At 49.3% G+C, this 25,729-nt stretch overlaps 1 protein-coding gene across 2 annotated transcripts in view; it reads right to left on the bottom strand.

The window, feature by feature from the left end:
• The window catches only part of CRPPA (CDP-L-ribitol pyrophosphorylase A), a 535,384-nt gene extending 527,426 nt beyond the window's left edge, over positions 1-7,958 (bottom strand). Inside the window, exon 1 of one of the 2 annotated variants that reach the window (XM_063924417.1) lies at positions 7,639-7,958. In XM_063924417.1, the coding sequence (XP_063780487.1) occupies positions 7,639-7,775 (137 nt within the window). In that variant the 5' untranslated portion in view covers positions 7,776-7,958. The remainder of the gene's footprint in view (positions 1-7,638) is intronic. The other variant, XM_063924416.1, reaches the window with a different exon arrangement.
• Positions 7,959-25,729: the final 17,771 nt, after the last annotated feature.

Here is a 25,729-nt window from a genome sequence, read left to right as displayed (position 1 = left end):
TGGAGGAGGGTCATAGGGGGAGGAGCCAGTGCACACCACCTGATCTGGTAAAAGCTTTACTTTTTTGTGCCCTGTCTCCTGCGGAGCCGCTATTCCCCATGGTCCTTTCAGGAACCCCAGCATCCACTTAGGACGATAGAGAAAAAGAGATTGTACTATGGGAGGTATCCAATTAGCCGTGATAACGCCATTCGCGATTGCGGCAAATGTTATCGCACCTATCTCCCGAAAAAGAGCACATACATGCGGGTGTATAAAGACAGAGCACATAGATGCGGGTGTATAAAGACAGAGCACATAGATGCGGGTGTATAAAGACAGAGCACATAGATGCGGGTGTATAAAGACAGAGCACATAGATGCGGGTGTATAAAGACAGAGCACATAGATGCGGGTGTATAAAGACAGAGCACATAGATGCGGGTGTATAAAGACAGAGCACATAGATGCGGGTGTATAAAGACAGAGCACATAGATGCGGGTGTATAAAGACAGAGCACATAGATGCGGGTGTATAAAGACAGAGCACATAGATGCGGGTGTATAAAGACAGAGCACATAGATGCGGGTGTATAAAGACAGAGCACATAGATGCGGGTGTATAAAGACAGAGCACATAGATGCGGGTGTATAAAGACAGAGCACATAGATGCGGGTGTATAAAGACAGAGCACATACATGCGGGTGTATAAAGACAGAGCACATACATGCGGGTGTATAAAGACGAGTGGTCTTCAGTTTGCCGGCTGTCGGGATCCCGGCGCACAGTATACCGGCACCGGAATCCCGACAGCCGGCATACTGACACTTTATCTCCCTCTTGGGGGTCCACGACCCCCCTGGAGGGAGAATAAATAGCGTGGTAATGCACCACCGTACCCGCATCGTGGCGAGCGCCACGAGCCCGCAAGGGGCTCATCTGCGCTTGCCACGCTATCGGTATGCCGGCAGTCGGGATCCCAGCGCCGGTATGCTGGTCGCCGGGAGCCCGGCCGCCGGCATACCATACTACACCCTATAAAGACTGAATCATACATGTGGGTGTATAGAGACTGAGCGCATACATGTGGGTGTACATAGTGACACTGAGCACATACATGTGTGGTTGTATATAGTGACACTGAGCACATACATATGGCTGTACTGTATAGAGTGAGTGAGATGCTATGTGGGTATATAGAGTGAGACTGAGTACATAATATACATGTGGCTGTACTGTATAGAGTGAGTGAGTGAGACGCTATGTGGGTGTATAGAGTGAGACTGAGTACATAATATACATGTGGCTGTACTGTATAGAGTGAGTGAGACGCTATGTGGGTGTATAGGGTGAGACTGAGCACATAATACATGTTTGTGTGTAAAGAGTGAGACTGAGCACATAATATACATGTCCATACCTCCCAACATGACCATCTCCAGGAGGGACACAATGCTCTGCTTCTGGACTTTTCTCTTAATGTATGATTGCCGGCACAAGTTTTAATGGATAAGAAAGGTGTTCAGCACAGGTGATGGCAATAATACATTAAGGGAAAAGTCCTGGAGCAGAGCATTGTGTCCCTCCTGGAGAGGGTCATGTTGGGAGGTATGCATGTCTGTGTATAGAGTGAGACTGAGCACATAATATACATGTGGCTGTACTGTATAGAGTGAGTGAGACGCTATGTGGGTGTATAGAGTGAGACTGAGGACATAATATACATGTGGCTGTACTGTATAGAGTGAGTGAGACGCTATGTGGGTGTATAGAGTGAGACTGAGCACATAATAATAAGAATTTACTTACCGATAATTCTATTTCTCGTAGTCTGTAGTGGATGCTGGGGACTCTGTAAGGACCATGGGGAATAGCGGCTCCGCAGGAGACTGGGCACAAAAGTAAAGCTTTAGAACTATCTGGTGTGCACTGGCTCCTCCCCCTATCACCCTCCTCCAAGCCTCAGTTAGGATACTGTGCCCGGACGAGCGTACACAATAAGGAAGGATTTTGAATCCCGGGTAAGACTCATACCAGCCACACCAATCACACCATATTACTTGTGATCTAAACCCAGTTAACAGCATGATAACAGAGGAGCCTCTAGAAAAGATGGCTCACTACAGCAATAACCCGATTTTTTGGTAACAATAACTATGTACCAGTATTGCAGACAATCCGCACTTGGGATGGGCGCCCAGCATCCACTACGGACTACGAGAAATAGAATTATCGGTAAGAAAATTCTTATTTTCTCTGACGTCCTAGTGGATGCTGGGGACTCCGTAAGGACCATGGGGATTATACCAAAGCTCCCAAACGGGCGGGAGAGTGCGGATGACTCTGCAGCACCAAATGAGAGAACTCCAGGTCCTCCTCAGCCAGGGTATCAAATTTGTAGAATTTTACAAACGTATTTGCTCCTGACCAAGTAGCTGCTCTGCAAAGTTGTAAAGCCGAGACCCCTCGGGCAGCCGCCCAAGATGAGCCCACCTTCCTTGTGGAATGGGCTTTTACAGATTTTGGCTGTGGCAGGCCTGCCACAGAATGTGCAAGCTGAATTGTACTACAAATCCAACGAGCAATAGTCTGCTTAGAAGCAGGAGCACCCAGCTTGTTGGGTGCATACAGAATAAACAACGAGTCAGATTTTCTGACTCCAGCCGTCCTGGAAACCTATATTTCCAGGGCCCTGACAACGTCTAGCAACTTGGAGTCCTCCAAGTCCCTAGTAGCCGCAGGCACCACAATAGGTTGATTCAGGTGAAAACGCTGAAAACCACCTTAGGGAGAAACTGAGGACAAGTCCTCAATTCTGCCCTGTCCGAATGGAAAATCAGATGAGGGCTTTTACAGGATAAAGCCGCCAATTCTGACACGCACCTGGCCCAGGCCAGGGCCAACAGCATGACCACTTTCCATGTGAGATATTTTAACTCCACATATTTAAGTGGTTCAAACCAATGTGACTTTTGGAACCCAAAAACTACATTTAGATCCCAAGGTGCCACTGGAGGCACAAAAGGAGGCTGTATATACAGTACCCCTTTCACAACGTCTGAGCTTCAGGGACTGAAGCTAGTTCTTTTTGGAAGAAAATTGACAGGGCCGAAATTTGAACCTTAATGGACCCCCATTTCAGGCCCATAGACACTCCTGTTTGCAGGAAATGTAGGAATCGACCTAGTTGAAAATTCCTCCGTCGGGGCCTTACTGGCCTCGCACCACGCAACATATTTTCGCCAAATGCGGTGATAATGTTTTGCGGTTATATCTTTCCTGGCTTTGATCAGGATAGGAATGACTTCCTCCGGAATGCCTTTCTCCTACAGGATCCGGCGTTCAACCGCCATGCCGTCAAACGCAGCCGCGGTAAGTCTTGGAACAGACAGGGTCCTTGCTGGAGCAGGTCCCTTCTTAGAGGTAGAGGCCACGGATCCTCCGTGAGCATCTCTTGAAGTTCCGGTTACCAAGTCCTTCTTGGCCAATCCGGAGCCACGAATATAGTGCTTACTCCTCTCCATCTTATAATTCTCAGTACCTTGGGTATGAGAGGCAGAGGAGGGAACACATACACTGACTGGTACACCCACTGTGTTACCAGAGCGTCTACAGCTATTGCCTGAGGGTCCCTTGACCTGGCGCAATACTTGTCGAGTTTTATAAACATGTGGAAGACTTCTGGGTGAAGTCCCCACTCTCCCGGGTGGGGGTCGTGTCTGCTGAGGAAGTCTGCTTCCCAGTTGTCCACTCCCGGAATGAATACTGCTGACAGTGCTATCACATGATTTTCCGCCCAGCGAAGAATCCTTGCAGCTTCTGCCTTGCCCTCCTGCTTCTTGTGTCACCCTGTCTGTTTACGTGGGTGACTGCCGTGATGTTGTCCGAATGGATCAACTCCGGGTGACCTTGAAGCAGAGGTCTTGCTGAGCTTAGAGCATTGTAAATGGCCCTTAGCTTCAGGATATTTATGTGAAGTGATGTCTCCAGGCTTGACCATAAGCTCTGGAAATTCCTTCCCTGTGTGACTGCTCCCCAGCCTCGCAGGCTGGCATCCGTGGTCACCAGGACCCAGTCCTGAATGTCGAATCTTCGGCCCTCTAGAAGATGAGCACTCTGCAACCACCACAGGAGAGACACCCTTGTGCTTGGTGACAGGGTTATCCGCTGATGCATCTGAAGATGCGACCCGGACCATTTGTCCAGCAGGTCCCACTGGAAAGTTCTTGCGTGGAATCTGCCGAATGGGATTGCTTCGTAGGAAGCCACCATTTTTCCCAGAACCCTTTCATTGATGTACTGAGACTTGGCTCGGTTATAGGAGGTTCCCGACTAGCTCGGATAACTCCCTGACTTTCTCCTCCGGGAGAAACACCTTTTTCTGGACTGTGTCCAGGATCATCCCTAGGAACAGAAGACGAGTCGTCGGAATCAGCTGCGATTTTGGAATATTGAGAATCTAATCGTGCTGCCGCAACACTACCTGAGATAGTGCTACACCGACCTCCAACTGTTCCCTGGATCTTACCCTTATCAGGGAATCGTCCAAGTAAGGGATAACTAAAATTCCCTTCCTTCGAAAGAGTATCATCATTTCGGCCATTACCTTGGTAAAGACCCGGGGTGCTGTGGACCATCCATACGGCAGCGTCTGAAACTGATAGTGACAGTTCTGTACCACAAACCTGAGGTACCCTTGGTGAGAAGGGTAAATTGGGACATGAAGGTAAGCATCCTTGATGTCCCGAGACATCATGTAGTCCCCTTCTTCCAGGTTCGCAATCACTGCTCTGAGTGACTCAATCTTGAATTTGAACCTCCGTATGTAAGTGTTCAAAATTATAGATTTAGAATCGGTCTCACCGAGCCGTCCGGCTTCGGTACCACAACAGTGTGGAATAATACCCCGTTCCCTGTTGCAGGAGGGGTACCTTGATTATCACCTGCTGGGAATACAGCTTGTGAATGGCTTCCAAAACTGCCTCCCTGTCAGAGGGAGACATCGGTAAAGCCGACTTTAGGAAACGGCGAGGGGGAGACGTCTCGAATTCCAATTTGTACCCCTGAGATATCACCTGAAGGATCCAGGGGTCTAATTGCGAGTGAGCCCACTGCGCGCTGAAATTCATTGAGACGGGCCCCCACCGTGCCTGATTCTGCTTGTAAAGCCCCAGCGTCATACTGAGGGCTTGGCAGAGGCGGGAGAGGGCTTCTGTTCCTGGGAACTGGCTGATTTCTGCAGCCTTTTTCCTCTCCCTCTGTCACGGGGCAGAAATGAGGAACCTTTTGCCCGCTTGCCCACGAAAGGACTGCGCCTGATAATACGGCGTCTTCTTATCTTCCAAATGCCGTTTGGAATCCGCATCACCTGACCACTGTCGTGTCCATAACCCTCTACTGGCAAAAATGGACAACGCACTTAGACTTGATGCCAGTCGGCAAATATTCCGCTGTGCATCACGCATATATAGAAATGCATCTTTTAAATGCTCAATAGGCAATAATATACTGTCCCTAATCTTAGGGTATCAATATTTTCAGTCAGGGAATCCGACCACGCCAACCCAGCACTGCACATCCAGGCTGAGGCGATTGCTGGTCGCAGTATAACACCAGTATGTGTGTAAATACATTTTAGGATACCCTCCTGCTTTCTATCAGCAGGATCCTTAAGGGCGGCCATCTCAGGAGAGGGTAGAGCCCTTGTTCTTACAAGCGTGTGAGCGCTTTATCCACCCTAGGGGGTGTTTCCCAACGCACCCTAACCTCTGGCGGGAAAGGATATAATGCCAATAACATTTTAGAAATTATCAGTTGTTATCGGGGGAAACCCACGCATCATCACACACCTCATTTAATTTCTCAGATTCAGGAAAACTACTTCCTCACCGAACATAATACCCCTTTTTGGTGGTACTCGTATTATCAGAAATGTGTAAAACATTTTTCATTGCCTCAATCATGTAACGTGTGGCCCTACTGGAAGTCACATTTGTCTCTTCACCGTCGACACTGGAGTCAGTATCCGTGTCGGCGTCTATATATGCCATCTGAGGTAACGGGCGCTTTGAGACGTCTGGACAGGCACAAGCTGAGTAGCCGGCTGTCTCATGTCAACCACTGTCTTTTATACAGAGCTGACACTGTCACGTAATTCCTTCCAACAGTTCATCCACTCAGGTGTCGACCCCCTAGGGGGTGACATCACTATTACAGGCAATCTGCTCCGTTCTCCACATCATTTTTCTCCTCATACATGTCGACACCAACGTACCGACACACAGCACACACACAGGGAATGCTCTGATAGAGGACAGGACCCCACTAGCCCTTTGGGGAGACAGAGGGAGAGTTTGCCAGCACACACCAGAGCGCTATATATATACAGGGATAACCTTATATAAGTGTTTTTCCCCTTATAGCTGCTGTATTTTTAATACTGCGCGTAATTAGTTCCCCCCTCTCTTTTTTAACCCTTTCTGTAGTGTAGTGACTGCAGGGGAGAGCCAGGGAGCTTCCCTCCAACGGAGCTGTGAGGGAAAATGGCGCCAGTGTGCTGAGGAGATAGGCTCCGCCCCCTTCTCGGCGGCCTTATCTCCCGTTTTTCTGTGTATTCTGGCAGGGGTTAAATTCATCCATATAGCCCAGGAGCTATATGTGATGCATTTTTTGCCATCCAAGGTGTTTTTATTGCGTCTCAGGGCGCCCCCCCCCCCCCCAGCGCCCTGCACCCTCAGTGACCGGAGTGTGAAGTGTGCTGAGAGCAATGGCGCACAGCTGCAGTGCTGTGCGCTACCTTGTTGAAGACAGGACGTCTTCTGCCGCCGATTTTCCGGACCTCTTCTGTCTTCTGGCTCTGTAAGGGGGCCGGCGGCGCGGCTCTGGGACCTATCCATGGCTGGGCCTGTGATCGGTCCCTCTGGAGCTAATGTCCAGTAGCCTAAGAAGCCCAATCCACTCTGCACGCAGGTGAGTTCGCTTCTTCTCCCCTTAGTCCCTCGATGCAGTGAGCCTGTTGCCAGCAGGTCTCACTGAACATAAAAAACCTAAAACTAAACTTTTCACTAAGCAGCTCAGGAGAGCCACCTAGTGTGCACCCTTCTCGTTCGGGCACAAAAATCTAACTGAGGCTTGGAGGAGGGTCATAGGGGGAGGAGCCAGTGCACACCAGGTAGTTCTAAAGCTGTACTTTTGTGCCCAGTCTCCTGCGGAGCCGCTATTCCCCATGGTCCTTACGGAGTCCCCAGCATCCACTAGGACGTCAGAGAAATACATGTGGCTGTACTGTATAGAGTGAGTGAGACGCTATGTGGGTGTATAGAGTCACATAATATACATGTGGCTGTACTGTATAGAGTGAGTGAGACGCTATGTGGGTGTATAGAGTGAGACTGAGCACATAATATACATGTGGCTGTACTGTATAGAGTGAGTGAGACGCTATGTGGGTGTATAGAGTGAGGCTGAGCACATAATATACATGTGGCTGTACTGTATAGAGTGAGTGAGACGCTATGTGGGTGTATAGAGTGAGACTGAGCACCTCCCACACATCCAGCAGCCTGTGTGTGTCTGGCCGGGCACTTTGTGAGAATGTTCCCGGCCAGCCCCATGCACAGCGCAGAGTACAGTGTATGTACACCCCGGGGAGCTCTCACCTCTCAAAGGCCTCCAGGGTGCAGCTGATCAGGGGTCTCCCCAGCAGCGGGCAGTACTGTTTCGGGGTGCAGCCCCCCAGCCGCTCCCCGGTGCCCCCCGCCGGCAACACGGCGGCCACTCGCGGGGTCTCCTCCATCCTGCGGCCGCCTGGCAGCGCTCTGACCCGGCCCGTGCTGCACTCTGATCCCCGGCCTGGGCCCGGCACTTCCAGCCAATGGCGGCAGCAGAGACTGTGTAACGCAGCTGTGTGGGGGCAGGCGGGTCCGGGGATGCAGCAGTCACTAGGCCTCACTGCCCGGCGCTGTGTACAGTATTATGTCAGTCAGCAACAATGTGTAGTAGGAATGTGTTATGTCCCATAGCTACCTCTTGTCTAGGCTCATTTAACAATGATTAAAGAGAATGGGATTTATTTTACATAAAATTGCATAATTATAGTAGATGTACTAACCATCGTATTGACAAATCGATAATACGTGGCTTTGGGGCCCATTTATTGATCATAGGCTTTGCGATGTGATTTGGGTGCTAGATGTATCATTGCTTGGAGAGAGAGAAAATGGAGAATGATAAAGTACCAGCCAACCAGCTCCTAACTCATTTCTCAAACAGGGCCCGTGACATGGCAGTTAGGAGCTGATTGACTGGTAATTTATCTCTCCATTTTATCACTCTCCCAAGCAATGATGCATCTTGCCCTCGATCCCAAATTTGCATCGCCGGTTGCAATTACACCATCCTCACATGTATGATTGATCAGCTGCAGGGACGTCATTGTGCTGGGACTCCTGGCCATAGCCGCAGAGGATTCCGGAAGAACCCTCTCCTGGTGCTTAGTGTGAATTGTAACCCATTGGCTAGAATGGGTAATGCCATCTTCAGATGGCGGTAGTGACGGGGCACAGCATTCCAGAGCTTGGTAAATCTGACAGCATCGCACCCCCCATAGAAACATTTGGGGGTTGCAGCTGCCGTCGGGAATGGAGAGATCATAGGAGATATCTGCTGGGAACCCCTCCTTAATATACGGGGGTCATGCTAAGCATTTTGAGGGGTTTTCAGGGATTTTTTTCTTCTGCTAGGGCTCAGCGATGCACCAATTCTCCCCCCACACACCCCCCATTTATAATTCTGTTTTGTGACCATGTGTTAGGGTTAGGCAGTAGGGGGAGGTTAGGCTGCGGGATGGGAGGTTAGGCAGTAGGGGGAGGTTAGGCTGCGGAATGGGGGGTTAGGCTGCGGGATGGGAGGATGAGGGTTAGGGTGTGGGATGGGAGGTTAGGCTGCGGGATGGGAGGATGAGGGTTAGGCTGCGGGATGGGAGGATGAGGGTTAGGGTGTGGGATGGGAGGTTAGGCAGTAGGGGGAGGTTAGGCTGCGGGATGGGAGGTTAGGCTGCGGGATGGGAGGATGAGGGTTAGGCAATAGGTGGAGGTTAGGCTGAGGGATGGGAGGTTAGGCTGCGGGATGGGAGGTTAGGGTTAGGCAATAGGTGGAGGTTAGGCTGAGGGATGGGAGGTTAGGCAGTAGTGGGAGGTTAGGTAGTAGGGAGAGGTTAGGCTGCGGGATGGGAGGTTAGGGTTAGGCAGTAGGTAGCGGTTAGGCTGTGGGATGGGAGGTTAGGATGAGGGATGGGAGGTTAGGCAGTAGGTAGCGGTTAGGCTGTGGGATGGGAGGTTAGGATGAGGGATGGGAGGTTAGGCAGTAGGTAGCGGTTAGGCTGTGGGATGGGAGGTTAGGCTGCGGGATGGGAGGTTAGGGTTAGGCATTAGGTAGCGGTTAGGCTGTGGGATGGGAAGTTAGGGTTAGGCAGTAGGTAGCGGTTAGGCTGTGGGATGGGAGGTTAGGATGAGGGATGGGAGGTTAGGGTTAGGCACTAGGGGGAGAGTTAGGATGTGGGATGGGAGGATTAGTGTTAGGATGCAGGATGGGAGGGGAGGATTAAATTAATGGATGGGAGGATTACGGTAGGCAGTAGGAGGATGTTTAGGCTATTGGAAGGGAGGATTAGGGATAGGCACTAGGGGGAGGGCTAGGCTGTGGGATGGTAGGGATTAGGGTTAGGCTGCAGGATGGGAGGTTAGGCAGTAGGGGGAGGGTTAGGCTGCAGGATGGGAGGTTAGGGTTAGGCAGTAGGGGGAGGGTTAGGCTGTGGGATGGGATGATTAGGGTTAGGCTGCAGGATGGGAGGTTAGGGTTAGGCAGTAGGGGGTGGGTTAGGCTATGGGATGGGAGGATTAGGGTTAGGCTGCAGTATGGGAGGTTAGGGTTAGGCAGTAGGGGGTGGGTTAGGCTATGGGATGGGAGGGTTAGGCTGCAGGATGGGAGGTTAGGGTTAGGCAGTAGGGGGTGAGTTAGGCGATGGGATGATTAGGGTTAGGCTGCAGGATGGGAGGTTAGGGTTAGGCAGTAGGGGGAGAGTTAGGCTGTGGGATGGTAGGGATTAGGGTTAGGATGCAGGATGGGAGATTAGGGTTAGGCAGTAGGGGGAGAGTTAGGCTGTGAGATGGTAGGGGTTAGGATGCAGGATGGGAGATTAGGGTTAGGCAGTAGGGGGTGGGTTAGGCTATGGGAGGATTAGGGTTAGGCACTATGGGGAGGGTTAGGCTAATGGATGGGAGGATTACGGTAGGCAGTAGCAGGAGGGTTAGGTTTAGGGATTAGGGTTAGGCTGCAGGATGGGAGGTTAGGGAGAAGCAGTAGGGGGAGGGTTAGGTTTAGGGTTAGGCACTATGGGGAGGGTTAGGCTAATGGATGGGAGGATTACGGTAGGCAGTAGGAGGAGGGTTAGGTTATGGGATGGGAGGATTACGGTAGGCAGTAGGAGGAGGGTTAGGTTATGGGATGGGAGGATTACGGTAGGCAGTAGGAGGAGGGTTAGGTTATGGGATGGGAGGATTACGGTAGGCAGTAGGAGGAGGGTTAGGTTATGGGATGGGAGGATTACGGTAGGCAGTAGGAGGAGGGTTAGGTTATGGGATGGGAGGATTACGGTAGGCAGTAGGAGGAGGGTTAGGTTATGGGATGGGAGGATTACGGTAGGCACTAGGGGGAGAGTTAGGTTATGGGATGGGAGGATTACGGTAGGCAGTAGGAGGAGGGTTAGGTTATGGGATGGGAGGATTACGGTAGGCAGTAGGAGGAGGGTTAGGTTATGGGATGGGAGGATTACGGTAGGCAGTAGGAGGAGGGTTAGGTAATGGGATGGGAGGATTACGGTAGGCACTAGGGGGAGAGTTAGGATATAGGATGGGAGGATTACGGTAGGCAGTAGGAGGAGGGTTAGGTTATGGGATGGGAGGATTACGGTAGGCAGTAGGTGGAGGGTTAGGCTACGGGATGGGAGAATTTGGGATCTACCGCCCCCCTGGCCACTGTTCACCTTTCCTTGACAACTTTGCTGCCTGGCTTCCCCACTTTCTCTCCTCTGACCTCCCCTCTGTCATCCTCGGAGACTTTAACATCCCTATTGACATCACTAATGCCGCTTCCACTAATCTTCTCGCCCTTTCCACCTTCTTTGGACTTTCTCAATGGACCTCCACCGCTACTCACAATCTCGGCCACTCCCTCGACCTTGTCTTCACCCACTGATGTGATCTCTCTGATTTCTCAAACTCTCCCTTCCCTCTCTCTGACCACCATCTGCTTTCTTTCACCCTCTCATCCTCCCTCCTCCTCTCCACGCCCAGACCCACCACCACCAGATGCAATCTTGGGTCTCTCAATCCCACTTTCATGTCCTCCCTCGAGACTTTCCTCTCTCCTCTTTCCACTATGACTTGTCCCAACCAGGCAGCCACCTTCTATAACTCTTCCCTAACCGCTGCTCTCGACTCTGTGGCCCCCCTCTCCTCTGTCCCCCTCCGCCGCTCCAAACCCCAACCCTGGCACACCAAACTAACACGTTTCTTACAAAAATGCTCACGCTCCGCTGAACGCTCCTGGAGGAAATCTCACTCTCTACCGGACTTCCTCCATTTCAAGTTTATTCTCTCCTCCTACAGCTCTGCTCTTTCCCTCGCCAAGCAATCCTTTTTCCAAGCACTCATCTCTTCTCAGTCCTCCTGTCCACGCCGTCTCTTTGAAACTTTCAACACTCTCCTTCGCCCCCCTCCTCCTCCCCTCCCATCCTCCCTCACTGCCACTGACTTTGCCTCCTTCTTCATCTCCAAAATTGAGGATATCCGACACAACATCTCCCGCCGTCACCCCTCTGCTACCCCCCTGCCCCCTCTATCCCTCCCCTCCATCTATCCCACCCTGTCCTCCTTCCATCCGACTTCAGAAAAGGAAGTCCACTCCCTCATCTTATCCTCCCCCCCCCACCACCTGCCCCCTGGACCCCCTCCCCTCCCGTCTTCTCCGCTCCCTCTCCCCCACTGCCTGCTCCCACCTTGCTCACCTCTTTAAACTGTCCCTCTCCACCGGCATCTTCCCCTCACCATTCAAACATGCTCTGGTCTCACCTATTCTCAAAAAACCCAACCTCGACCCCTCATCACCCACTAACTACCGCCCCATCTCTCTTCTCCCTTTCGCCTCCAAATTACTTGAACGACTAGTCTACAGCCGTCTCGCAAGCTACCTCTCTGACAACTCCATCCTCGATCCACTACAATCTGGCTTTCGCCCACTCCACTCAACTGAGACTGCCCTGGTGAAAGTCACCAATGACCTGCTTTCGGCCAAATCCAGGGGCCACTTCTCTCTGCTCATCCTTCTGGACCTCTCTGCTGCCTTTGACACCGTAGATCATCCTCTCCTCCTCGGCACACTCCAAAACGCTGGCCTCTCTAGCACTGTCCTTGACTGGTTTTCTTCTTACCTCACTAACCGCTCCTTCTCTGTGTCTGCCTCAAGCACCACCTCACACCCTTCCATCCTTCCTGTTGGTGTCCCTCAGGGTTCTGTCCTTGGACCACTTCTGTTCTCCCTGTATACCTCTTCCCTGGGTGCGCTCATTAACTCATTTGGCCTTCAATGCCACCTCTATGCTGATGACACACAACTCTACCTCTCATCTCCTGATCTGTCCCCCTCTGTCCTCTCTCAGGTTTCCAGCTGCCTCTCTGCAATCTCCTCCTGGATGTCTGAACGCTCTCTAAAGCTCAACATGGACAAAACGGAACTCATCATCTTCCCCCCATCCAGAGCAACACCCCCAACCAATATCTCCATCATTGTTGACAACACCACCATCTTCCCCGTTCCCCAACTCCGCTGCCTGGGCGTCACTCTTGACTCCTCCCTCTCCTTTGCACCCCACATCCAAGCTCTGGCACAATCCTGTCGTTTCCAGCTACGCAACATTGCTCGTATCAGGCCATATCTCTCCCAGAGTGCAACTAAACTCATCATCCACTCACTGGTCATCTCACGACTTGATTACTGCAATGTCCTCCTCACTGGCCTCGCTTGCTCCCATCTTGCTCCCCTCCAATCTGTCCTGAACTCCGCAGCTAGGCTTATCTTCCTCTCCCGCCGCACCACATCTGCCACTCCCCTTCAACAAAATCTACACTGGCTCCCATTCCCCTACAGAATCCTCTTCAAACTCCTCACCCTCACATACAAGGCCATCTCTAATTCCACTGCTCCCTACATCTCCAACCTCCTTTCCCTTCATACTCCCGCCCCCTACGGTCGACTAATGACCGTCCCCTCTCCACCGCACTGGTCACTGCTTCCCATGCACGAGTTCAGGATTTTGCACGTGCTGCACCCCTTCAGTGGAACGCACTCCCCCGCTCCATTAGACTCTCCCCAACCTTGCAAAGCTTCAAACGGGCTCTAAAAACCCACCTATTCATCAAAGCGTACCCTTCTAATGCATAACCCAGAGCTGAAGCCGCGCCTCCACCCCCTGCCTCATGCCGTGAACATCTCAGCTTTGCTTGCATACTGCCATCAGGCTACCTCCCGCTTGCCTGAACCTCTTGTCATCTGTCTGTCGCCCCTCCCCAACAGATTGTTAGCTCTTCAGAGCAGGGCCCTCTTTCCTCTTGTTATCTAAGCCCTAGTCTCAACACATTTCACTCACAGCTCTCCCCTACTCAACGACCATTTTTATCCTGCTAGTAAAGGCTCATCTTCATCTATGACCACCAGCCTCTAGTAGTACGATGATCACTCCCTCAATACTTACATCTTAGCTGTACTATGTCTTGAGAATGTGTGGTGCTCTGTTACCTGTACTCTATTTCTGTTATTTATTTACTGTAATGCAATGTTTTGTCCCCTGTACTGTCCTTTGTACGGCGCTGCGAAACACATGTGGCGCCTTATAAATAAAATGTAATAAAAATTTCTCTGACGTCCTAGTGGATGCTGGGAACTCCGTAAGGACCATGGGGATTAGCGGGCTCCGAAGGAGGCTGGGCACTCTAGAAAGATCTTAGACTACCTGGTGTGCACTGGCTCCTCCCACTATGACCCTCCTCCAAGCCTCAGTTAGATTTCGTGCCCGGCCGAGGTTGGATGCACACTAGGGGCTCTCCTGAGCTCTTAGAAAGTTATAGTCTTAGAATTTGTTATTTTCAGTGAGACCTGCTGGCAACAGGCTCACTGCAGCGAGGGACTAAGGGGAGAAGAAGCGAACTCGCCTGCTTGCAGCCGGATTGGGCTTCTTAGGCTACTGGACACCATTAGCTCCAGAGGGATCGACCGCAGGCCCAGCCTTGATGTTCGGTCCCGGAGCCGCGCCGCCGTCCCCCTTACAGAGCCAGAAGCAAGAAGATGGTCCGGAAAATCGGCGGCATGAAGACATCCTGTCTTCACCAAGGTAGCGCACAGCACTGCAGCTGTGCGCCATTGCTCCTCATACACACTTCACACTCCGGTCACTGAGGGTGCAGGGCGCTTGGGGGGGGGCGCCCTGAGGCAGCAATAAAAACACCTTGGCTGGCTAAAATACCTCAATATATAGCCCCTGGGGCTATATATGAGGTAAATACCCCTGCCAGAATCCCATAAAAAGCGGGAAAATACGCCGCGAAAAAGGGGCGGAGCCATTTTTCCCTCACAGCTCGGCTGGAAGGAAGCTCCCTGGCTCTTCCCTGCAATTCTACAGTACAGTTAGAGGGAAAAGAGAGGGGGGGCATTAAAATTGGCACTGTATACAGTATATTATATTGAAAAGCAGCTATTAGGGACATAACTCAGTTAGTCCCTGTATATATATAGCGCTCTGGTGTGTGCTGGCATACTCTTACTCTGTCCCCCCAAAGGGCTTTTGTGGGTCCTGTCCTCTGTTGGAGCATTCCCTGTGTGTGTGGAGTGTGTCGGTACGGCTGTGTCGACATGTTTGAGGAGAATAATGATGTGGAGGGGGAGCAGATGCCTTTAGCAGGGATGTCACCCCCTGGGGGTCAGACACCTGAGTGGATGGTATTATGGCAGGAAATGAGTGCACGTATAGACTCCTTACATAAAAAATTTGACGACATGCCGACTGTGGGACAGCCGAGTCTTCAGCTCGTGCCTGTCCAGGGGTCTCAAAAGTCATCAGGGGCTCTGAAACGCCCGCTATCTCAGGTGGCACAAGTAGATGTCGACACGGATACGGACACCAGTGTCGACGACGATGAGTCAAATTTAATACCCGTTAAGGCCATTCACTGCATGATTGAGGCAATGAAAGAGGTGTTAAATATTTCTGATTTACATCCAGGTACCACAAAAAAGGGTATTATGTTTGGGGAGAAAAAACTACCTGTAGTTTTTCCCCCGTCAGATGAATTAAATGAAGTGTGTGAAGAAGCGTGGGCTTCCCCTGATAAGAAATTGGTAATTCCTAAGAAGCTACTAATGGCGTTCCCTTTCCCGCCAGAGGATAGGTTACGTTGGGAAACACCCCCGAGGGTGGATAAAGCGCTCACACGTTTGTCTAAAAAGGTGGCACTACCGTCCCAGGATACGGCCGCCCTTAAGGAACCTGCTGATAGAAAGCAGGAGGCGATCCTGAAGTCTGTATATACACACTCAGGCATTATACTCAGACCAGCTATTGCGTCAGCATGGATGTGCAGTGCTGCCGCTGCGTGGTCAGATAAACTGTCAGAAAATATTGACACGTTAGACAGAGACACGATCCTGCTAACAATTGACCATATCAAAGACTCAGTCTTATACATGAGAGATGCACAGAGGGAAATCTGCCGGCTGGCATCTAAAGTAAGTGCATTATCCATCTCTGCTAGGAGATGCTTATGGACTCGCCAGTGGACTGGAGATGCAGATTCCAAAAGGCACATGGAAGTTTTGCCTTATAAGGGGGAGGAATTATTTGGGGATGGTCTCTCCGACCTAGTTTCCACAGCAACGTCTGGGAAGTCAGCATTTTTACCCCATGTCCCCTCACAGCCTAAGAAGGCGCCATTTTATCAGGTTCAGTCCTTTCGGTCCCAGAAAAACAAGCGGGGAAAAGGAGGGTCTTTTCTGTCAAGAGGCAGAGGCAGGGGAAAAAGGCTGCAGCAAACAGCAGGTTCCCAGGAACAAAAGTCCTCCCCCGCTTCCTCTTCCAAGTCCGCCGCATGACGGTGGGGCTTCACAGGCGGAGCCAGGTACGGTGGGGGCCCGCCTCAGGAATTTCAGCGATCAGTGGCCTCGCTCACAGGTGGATCCCTGGATCCTTCAAATAGTATCTCAGGGATACAGGCTGGAATTCGAGGCGACTCCACCCCGCCGTTTCCTAAAATCCGCCTTGCCGATTGCTCCCTCAGACAGGGAGGCGGTGCTAGCAGCGATTTACAAGCTGTATTCCCAGCAGGTGATAATCAAGGTCCCCCTACTTCAACAAGGCCGGGGTTACTATTCCACACTATTTGTGGTGCCGAAACCGGACGGTTCGGTGAGACCCATTTTAAATTTGAAATCCTTGAACACATACATAAAAAAATTCAAATTCAAGATAGAATCGCTCAGGGCGGTTATTGCAAGCCTGGACGAGGGGGATTACATGGTATCCCTGGACATCAAGGATGCTTACCTGCATGTCCCCATTTACAATTCTCACCAGGAGTACCTCAGATTTGTGGTACAGGATTGCCATTACCAATTCCAGACGCTGCCGTTTGGACTCTCCACGGCACCGAGGGTATTTACCAAGGTTATGGCGGAAATGATGACACTGCTTCGAAAAAAGGGAGTTTTAATTATCCCATACTTGGACGATCTCCTAATAAAGGCACGATCCAAGGAACAGTTGTTAGTGGGAGTAGCACTATCTCAGGAAGTGCTGAGCCAGCACGGTTGGATTCTGAATATCCCAAAGTCACAGCTGGACCCCACGACACGTCTAATGTTCCTGGGAATGATTCTGGACACGGCCCAGAAAAAAGTGTTTCTCCCGGAGGAGAAAGCCAGGGAGTTGTCTTCTCTAGTCAGAGAGCTCCTAAAACCAAAACAGGTATCGGTGCATCACTGCACGCGGGTCCTGGGAAAGATGGTAGCTTCTTACGAAGCAATTCCATTCGGCAGGTTCCATGCCAGAATTTTTCAGTGGGACCTGTTGGACAAGTGGTCCGGATCGCATCTTCAGATGCATCGTTTAATAACCCTGTCTCCACGAACCAGGGTGTCTCTTCTGTGGTGGCTGCACAGTGCTCATCTTCTGGAGGGCCGCAGATTCGGCATACAGGACTGGGTCCTGGTGACCACGGATGCCAGCCTACGAGGCTGGGGGGCAGTCACAAAGGGAAGAAATTTCCAAGGACTATGGTCAAGTCAGGAGACTGCCCTTCACATAAATATTCTGGAACTAAGGGCCATTTACAATGCCCTAAGTCAAGCAAAATCCCTGCTCCTACACCAGCCGGTGCTGATCCAGTCAGACAACATCACGGCAGTCGCCCATGTGAATCGACAGGGCGGCACAAGAAGCAGGACGGCGATGGCAGAAGCCACAAAAATTCTCCGATGGGCGGAGAATCATGTACTAGCACTGTCAGCAGTGTTCATCCCGGGAGTGGACAACTGGGAAGCAGACTTTCTCAGCAGGCACGACCTCCACCCGGGAGAGTGGGGACTTCATCCAGAAGTCTTCCAAATGATTGTAAATCAATGGGGTCGTCCACAGGTGGACATGATGGCGTCCCGCCTAAACAAAAAACTAGAGAAGTATTGCGCCAGGTCAAGAGACCCTCAGGCGATAGCTGTGGACGCTCTAGTGACACCGTGAGTGTACCGGTCAGTTTATGTGTTCCCTCCTCTACCTCTCATACCAAAGGTATTGAGAATAATAAGAAAGCGAGGAGTAAACACAATTCTCGTGGTTCCGGATTGGCCGAGAAGAGCGTGGTACCCGGAACTTCAAGAGATGATCTCAGAGGACCCGTGGTCTCTGCCGCTCAGACAGGACCTGCTGCAGCAGGGCCCCTGTCTGTTCCAAGACTTACCGCGGCTGCGTTTGGCGGCATGGCGGTTGAACGCCGGATCCTGAAGGAAAAGGGCATTCCGGAGGAAGTCATTCCTACGCTTATTAAAGCCAGGAAAGAGGTCACAGCAACTCATTATCACCGCATATGGCGGAGGTATGTTGCATGGTGTGAGGCCGAAAAGGCCCCAACGGAGGAATTTCAACTAGGTCGATTTCTGCATTTCCTGCAAGCAGGAGTGAATATGGGCCTAAAACTGGGCTCCATTAAGGTACAGATCTCGGCTCTGTCAATTTTCTTTCAAAAAGAACTAGCTTCAGTACCTGAAGTTCAGACATTTGTGAAAGGAGTGCTGCATATTCAGCCCCCATTTGTGCCTCCTGTGGCACCTTGGGATCTCAACGTGATGTTGAGTTTCTTAAAATCACATTGGTTTGAGCCACTAAAAACCGTGGATCTGAAATATCTCACGTGGAAAGTGGTCATGTTATTGGCCTTGGCTTCAGCCAGGCGAGTGTCAGAGTTGGCGGCTTTATCATGTAAAAGCCCTTATCTGATTTTCCATATGGATAGGGCAGAATTGAGGACTCGTCCCCAGTTTCTCCCTAAGGTGGTGTTAGCGTTTCACCTGAACCAGCCTATTGTGGTGCCTGCGGCTACTAAGGATTTGGAGGACTCCAAGTTGCTAGACGTTGTCAGGGCCCTGAAAATATATGTTTCCAGGACGGCTGGAGTCAGAAAATCTGACTCGCTGTTTATCCTGTATGCACGCAACAAGCTGGGTGCTCCTGCTTCTAAGCAGACTATTGCTCGTTGGATTTGTGGTACAATTCAGCTTGCACATACTGTGGCAGGCCTGCCACAGCCAAAATCTGTCAATGCCCATTCCACAAGGAAGGTGGGCTCATCTTGGGCGGCTGCCCGAGGGGTCTCGGCTTTACAACTTTGCCGAGCTGCTACTTGGTCAGGGGCAAACACGTTTGCAAAATTCTATAAATTTGATACCCTGGCTGAGGAGGACCTGGAGTTCTCTCATTCGGTGCTGCAGAGTCATCCGCACTCTCCCGCCCGTTTGGGAGCTTTGGTATAATCCCCATGGTCCTTACGGAGTTCCCAGCATCCACTAGGACGTCAGAGAAAATAAGAATTTACTCACCGGTAATTCTATTTCTCGTAGTCCGTAGTGGATGCTGGTCGCCCATCCCAAGTGCGGTTTATCTGCAATACTTGTACATAGTTATTGTTAACTAAATCGGGTTATTGTTGAGCCATCTGTTGAGAGGCTCTATTTGTTTCATACTGTTAACTGTGTTTCATATCACGAGTTGTACGGTGTGATTGGTGTGGCTGGTATGAGTCTTACCCGGGATTCAAAATCCTTCCTTATTGTGTACGCTCGTCCGGGCACAGTACCTAACTGAGGCTTGGAGGAGGGTCATAGTGGGAGGAGCCAGTGCACACCAGGTAGTCTAAGATCTTTCTAGAGTGCCCAGCCTCCTTCGGAGCCCGCTAATCCCCATGGTCCTTACGGAGTTCCCAGCATCCACTACGGACTACGAGAAATAGAATTACCGGTGAGTAAATTCTTATTGTAATAATAGTCAATAAGGGGGGGGGGGGGGTTAGGCTTTGGAATACTCAGCACCGGATGTGCCTTAGGATCTGTCAGAAGTAATTGGGATGTCTCTATGTGAGCACAAGACATCACTGGAGCCGGTTAGGTCACCTCTAGACCGCCAAGGACATGTCGGCATTCTAATCATGTCAACTTTTTATCAGTGTCGACGTGGTCAATGTTGACATTACGACAGCTGTAAACATGACTGTAAGCCAAGTATACCACACCCAGCTCAGATTCCCACCCCCAGCACTAAAGTATTGTGAAATGTTGGTGACTATTGTCAAAGTCAGAAAAATATCTCTATGCACACTACCATATTTGCACCTCACACAGGTCCGTGCTGCGCATGCGTACGCTCTCCCGTACGTGCGCATACTCACAGTCGCGGGCACCCGCAGGCGCACGGTATGCGTATTTATGGTAGAGTTTATGTGATCGTAGCGTGCGACTCAATCGTTACATATTTTCACTATATAATGTATTTTGTAGATCATGGTCCCTTTGATAGATTCTGAAAGTTTGGTTAATATAGAATTTTCGTGAACAGAGAAATCCCTCTTTGTTTGATACGAAGGGTCAGACAGGAGTAATACAGTGGTGTTTAGTACCCATCGGAAGAGTATTTAATTAGCAATATTCCGGTGTTGGTTTGAAGCGGATTAATCGCTCGTGCGAATAGTTATGGACATAAGAAGTTTATGAACATTTACTGTATTTGCACTTACTTATCCATGCGGCGGGAAACCCAGTTTCCCTCCCACCTGAGCTGTTGGAAATAGTCACGGCCCACCTGTATGAATCAACCTATGACCTTTTGTTATGATACGAGGAGGAATTCCTGTGTCCAATGAACAATGAGATTGTAGGGACCATTGAATTGCATTGTGTGTGGGGCATAAATAGACAGGCCGATCACATCCAGCTCTCACTCTTCAACGGTTATCATTGCTGAAAATCGGGAGCTGGATGTCCAGAGGCGCATGCGATCGTTTCCCCTTGTGCGTAAGTGTTTCTCCGCAACTATATTGATCTTCTTGTTATTGTGGGCCAATCTCTCTCTCTCTCTCTCTTCTCCTCTTTCTCTCTTATTTTCCTTTAAATAGTAATTGTATTATATTTCCTGTGTAGTTATCTGGTTAGGTAGTCTGTTATATTGTAGTGTATGATTTGTATTTGTATTAATTCTTTTGCAAGTATATCATTCATAATATATATATATTAGGCGTTGGACCCTAAGCCCAGGTATCTGTGTATTTCTTATAGTGTTAAGTACTCTCAGAGCGTCGGTGACGCTCAAACAGCTTTTGAGTTAATAAGGTTACACTGTGTTGCATCTACACCCTATCTCTACACTAAGGTTTTACAGCATATTACATTGTTTATGGTTTAGATTAAAAGGTTTAACATTGTGAGCGTCAGCGCCGCTGGTGATCTCCTCGTGGTCCCGAGCGTCCGCTACGCTATAGCGAATCATTACGTTAGTCAGCAGCCAATAGCGTGCCTGCCTGTGATCTCTTGGCCGTGAGCGAACGTGACGCTTGAGCGTCTCGACTACGGCTAAGCGATTGTTACGCAACGAGCGTACCCTTACGGTACTTCATACGTAAATAGCGTACAGTGTTCTTAGACCTCATAAAGGGTTTTATATACGATAAATATTCAGCTTTATCAATTGGCGGCTCGCCCGTCCTTCACATATCTGCACTAGGTAAATTCAGCAGACATTATCCAGCAGCAAAGGGCGAGAGATCATATTCTTCGTAGTGCTGTTTGGATAAGCGTCTGCTTCGCTTAGTAAAGGGTGCTGAAGGAATCCGGGACCGGAGGTAAGAACAAAACGATAGTGTCCTTTTAAAACTGTTTATTTCTGTCTTGCGTACACACGCACGCATATCTGCATTTCTTTTCATTCGTGTATTTTCATATATCACTCTCCTGTTTGCCATTGTATAATTGATAAACGTACTAAGAGAGATTTGTCGCTATTTCATAGTTAAAGTGTAAAAGTAAAGGTAATACAGTTAAAGTATAGAAATACACGCAACTCTACCTAAAGGTATAAGGAGAGATTGGTGTGGTGCTTGGTAGATGATCGAGGATCATCTACATTGATAAAACGTGTTAGTTGTGTTACGGTAGACAAAGACTGGTGTACACGTGTCTCTAACAAAGGGAGAGACTCGCGTACGCAAAGGCCGACGCACGCAGCGTAAATTACGCAACGGAGCGTCTGGGTACGCCCACGTAACTCAAGTCACACGATAGTGTTGATTTTTAAGTAGCGCATCAGGCGATAAATAGCGAAAATTTATTTTAACATTCAAAATTTAAATTAATAGATCCTTCTCCTAATTTGTAACACATCTGGTCTAAAGAGAAATTTCTGCGCAGAAATAGAAATAGAAACAAAAGTGTACATGTGGTGAGTGAGTGTTTTTACATACAATTTTGAGGTTGAACCAAAAGAAATCATCGAGTTCTCGTGAGGTACATACGTGTAAGTGACATGCACGGTGGCTAGGGAGGCATCCTTGGTTAAACATAAAATTTGAGCATTAGAGTATAGCAGACCAGGAGGTCATACTGTAACAGACCAGGAGGTCATAGCAGACCAGCAGGTTCAGGTACAGCAGACAAGGAAGTCCGCTATACAGTCCACAGGCACAACACCTAAAAGGGTTGGTGCAACACCCATATAGGCCATACAAGCTCTTGCTGAAGGAATTCGCAGCCGCAATTTTCGATTCCACTGGTCGCTCCGTACATAAGATTAGTTGCTTATGTGCTGAACGATTGTACCGCACGTAATTGTGTGCATTAGTAAACCTGACCGGTACTATTTGTGTACGAAGGTCATAAACGCTATTTGTACATTCTGACGTGATTTGTGTAATTTTTTATTTTTACAAAGGGAAGTTCGCTGGTCACTCAGGAATTGTCCAACAACCTCACCTTTACTGGAAAGAGTAAGTGTTCTGCGGATATCCCTCGCATGTTCCAGTAAACAAAGGTTAAATAGGTGCCCTGGGTCGAGTACGCCAGCACCATATCGGTGTGATCAGGTCGTATTGGTCGGCGTGGGCAGAGTGAGTAAGGTGCTCGGTAAACCTTACCGTCAACCTATCGTGAATATCTTGGTTTTTTGTAAGGGTCCGTAACACCTGCAAATTATGGGGGCCAGTTGTTCAGGAAGGGGGCGATCAACCTCGGTTCGGGTTGATTCCATAAACCGTCCAGTTGGGTCGGCAAGGTACGTAATGTGTGAAAAGTACGGAAGTCACACAGAAGCTTTATGTGATGAATGGAGAGAATGACAGTACATGACGGGGAGAAATTCCCAAGAGTAGGTAGCTTCAGCACAGAAGTGTTAACGAATTTAAGGAGAAGGATATGTCTCATTAAATCAGCAAAGAGACGAATCAAGCATTATGATTATTTGCAGTTGTGGCAACAGGAGGGTGACATACAGAGAGGATTGGCTCAGGCGGCGGGATCTGGCTCGATCAGAAAACTGATAGCCACGGCCCCACCGCCACCATACATATCAGGAGAGAAATTGGTTGCGGAGAATGACGCACTAAGGTGTAACACACAAACACTTAGCAACTGTATTAATATTAAAGATAATGTTAACCAATTAACCAATGCAAGTATTAACCCGTGCAAGTTGTACCCTGTTTTGAACTTTCCTCAGGAGTGTGATCAAGAGGACGAATCGGCAACAATTTCAGCGCTCTCTCTAGCAGCCACCATAGCAGAGACCACAGTAGGCACAGCTCCACCCCCGAGATTAGTAACAAAGGCCCCTAGCGGAGGGATAGGTGAGGTCGTATCAACGGGTAAGTACGGCACCATACACTATGCTGAAACTATTTCACCACAGCCTGTAGAATCTACACAGAATGAGGTTGTTAGAGTTAATCCTGTTAAGGTAATAGTAGTTCCAAATGGGAAAACAGACACTTCAGGAGTCACTCCTGTTAGGAACATTGCCATGTATAGCCCATTTTCCCGAATGGAATTAAGGACCATAGTGTCTGAATTCCCTGACCCTAGAAAAGACTTAGTTGCCAGCCAAAAATACATCAGAGACCTAGGTAACACGGTAGAGCCCAACAACAAAGACTGGCAGATATTGCTGAGAGCATGTTTACCCTCCAATGTTGACGCAACTCAATTTTTAGCTGACTGTGGATTAGATCAGGATGTACCTCTTACAGATGTGTACAACAAAGACAATGTAAAAAGAATAAGCTTACAGTTAAAAGAGTATTTCCCAGCGGTAGTTAAATGGAACAAGATTTTCTCCATTAGACAAAAAGAGTCAGAAACTGCTGCAGAATATTTTCACAGGGCATTATTAGAAATGGCAAAATACACAGGCATAGAGGACATTAAAACAAACATAAACCATCGAGAAGTAGCAGTATCGGTACTGATGGATGGTTTAAAAGAATCATTAAAGACTAGGGTACAGACCACACAACCATGTTGGCGAGGTCTGTCTGTGGCTACTTTGAGAGAGGCTGCTATTGATCACGATAGGAACATCACCAGACACAGGGAACAACAAGGTGATAAGTTAATGGCAGTAAGTATACAGGCCTTGACCACAAAACAGCCTGTGTTAACATCACCAAACCCTGTGGGTAAGTCAAATGTGGTAACATGTTATTCTTGTCACAAACAGGGACACTTTGCACGAGACTGTAGATCGAGAAATATACAAAAATCTTATCAACCCCCTAGACAACGACACGACACACGACATTGGGATCAGGGTCCGCAGAAACGGAGTTATGAGCCACATGCAGGGGAAACAAAAAGATATCCCCCGAACAGAGACTGGCAAGCCTCTGGTAGCTCCCAATTAACTCCATCACAAGTAGTTGCTGCCAGCGGGATTCAGGGAGGTCACCATACCCAATAGGGGTGTGGCCATACCTGTAATCTGCAGCCAGTAAAATTGATTGCAAGTCTTGGAAGTGAAAGAAATTGCAATCAATGTAGCTGGTAAATCATTAAACTTTCTTGTAGACACAGGGGCGGCCAAATCAGTGATAAATTCGACAGTGGGCATGAGAACCACTGGTAAGACAATTCCAGCCATAGGGGTAACGGGAGTAGTCCAGCACTACCCTGTTAGCAAACCAGCCGAGATTACAGTAGGGCCTTTACATACCAAGCATTCCTTTTTGCTGGCTGCATCGGCACCGACTAATCTCCTGGGAAGAGACTTACTGTGTAAAATGGGGTGCGTCATTTATTGTACTCCTGAAGGTGTATTCTTGGACATACCTGAGAATCACGCTCAGGAAGTACGAGACATGTTAGACTCCCCATCAAAATTAATGTCACATACCATTATGACAAATAGGACTCCCTCCCAAGTAGAAGAAATGACATCTCAGATACCAGAGTCACTTTGGACTAAAGATGGACAGGACACTGGATTAATGGCAAACGTAGCTCCGGTAGTTGTACAAGTAAAAGATGGTAGGATAGCTCCAAAAATCCCACAGTACCCTCTGAAGCCAGAGGTGGAGTTAGGAGTTTACCCAGTAATAGAGCGCTTGCTACAACAGGGCATTCTGGTAAGAACGTCCAGCACTGCCAATAGTCCCATCTTCCCTGTTAAAAAGAGTGGGGGGAGGGGTTACCGGCTAGTGCAGGATCTAAGGGGGATTAACAAAATAGTTGAGAGTCAGTTCCCCGTAGTGCCAAATCCAGCTGTCATCCTAATGCAAATCCCTCCCACTGCGAAATTTTTCACTGTTATTGACCTCTGCTCCGCTTTCTTTTCGGTACCTCTGCACCCTGACAGTCAATATTTGTTTGCATTCACATACAGAGGAGTCCAATACACATGGACTCGATTACCACAAGGATTCATAGATAGCCCAAGTATATTTTCCCAGGCTTTGCATGATTGTTTACAGTCTTTCCAACCAGTGAGTGGATCAGTATTAATACAGTACGTGGATGATCTACTACTGTGTTCTGATTCATTGGAAGCATCCCTGAAGGATACGAAACAGCTCCTGTTTCATCTTTCAGACACAGGACACAAGGTTTCCAAAGACAAGTTGCAAT

Source organism: Pseudophryne corroboree, chromosome 5 (assembly GCF_028390025.1).
Source record: "Pseudophryne corroboree isolate aPseCor3 chromosome 5, aPseCor3.hap2, whole genome shotgun sequence".
NCBI lineage: Eukaryota > Metazoa > Chordata > Amphibia > Anura > Myobatrachidae > Pseudophryne > Pseudophryne corroboree.
The sequence above is the reverse complement of the archived record's forward strand: the minus strand, read 5'-3'. Positions and strand labels throughout refer to the sequence as shown.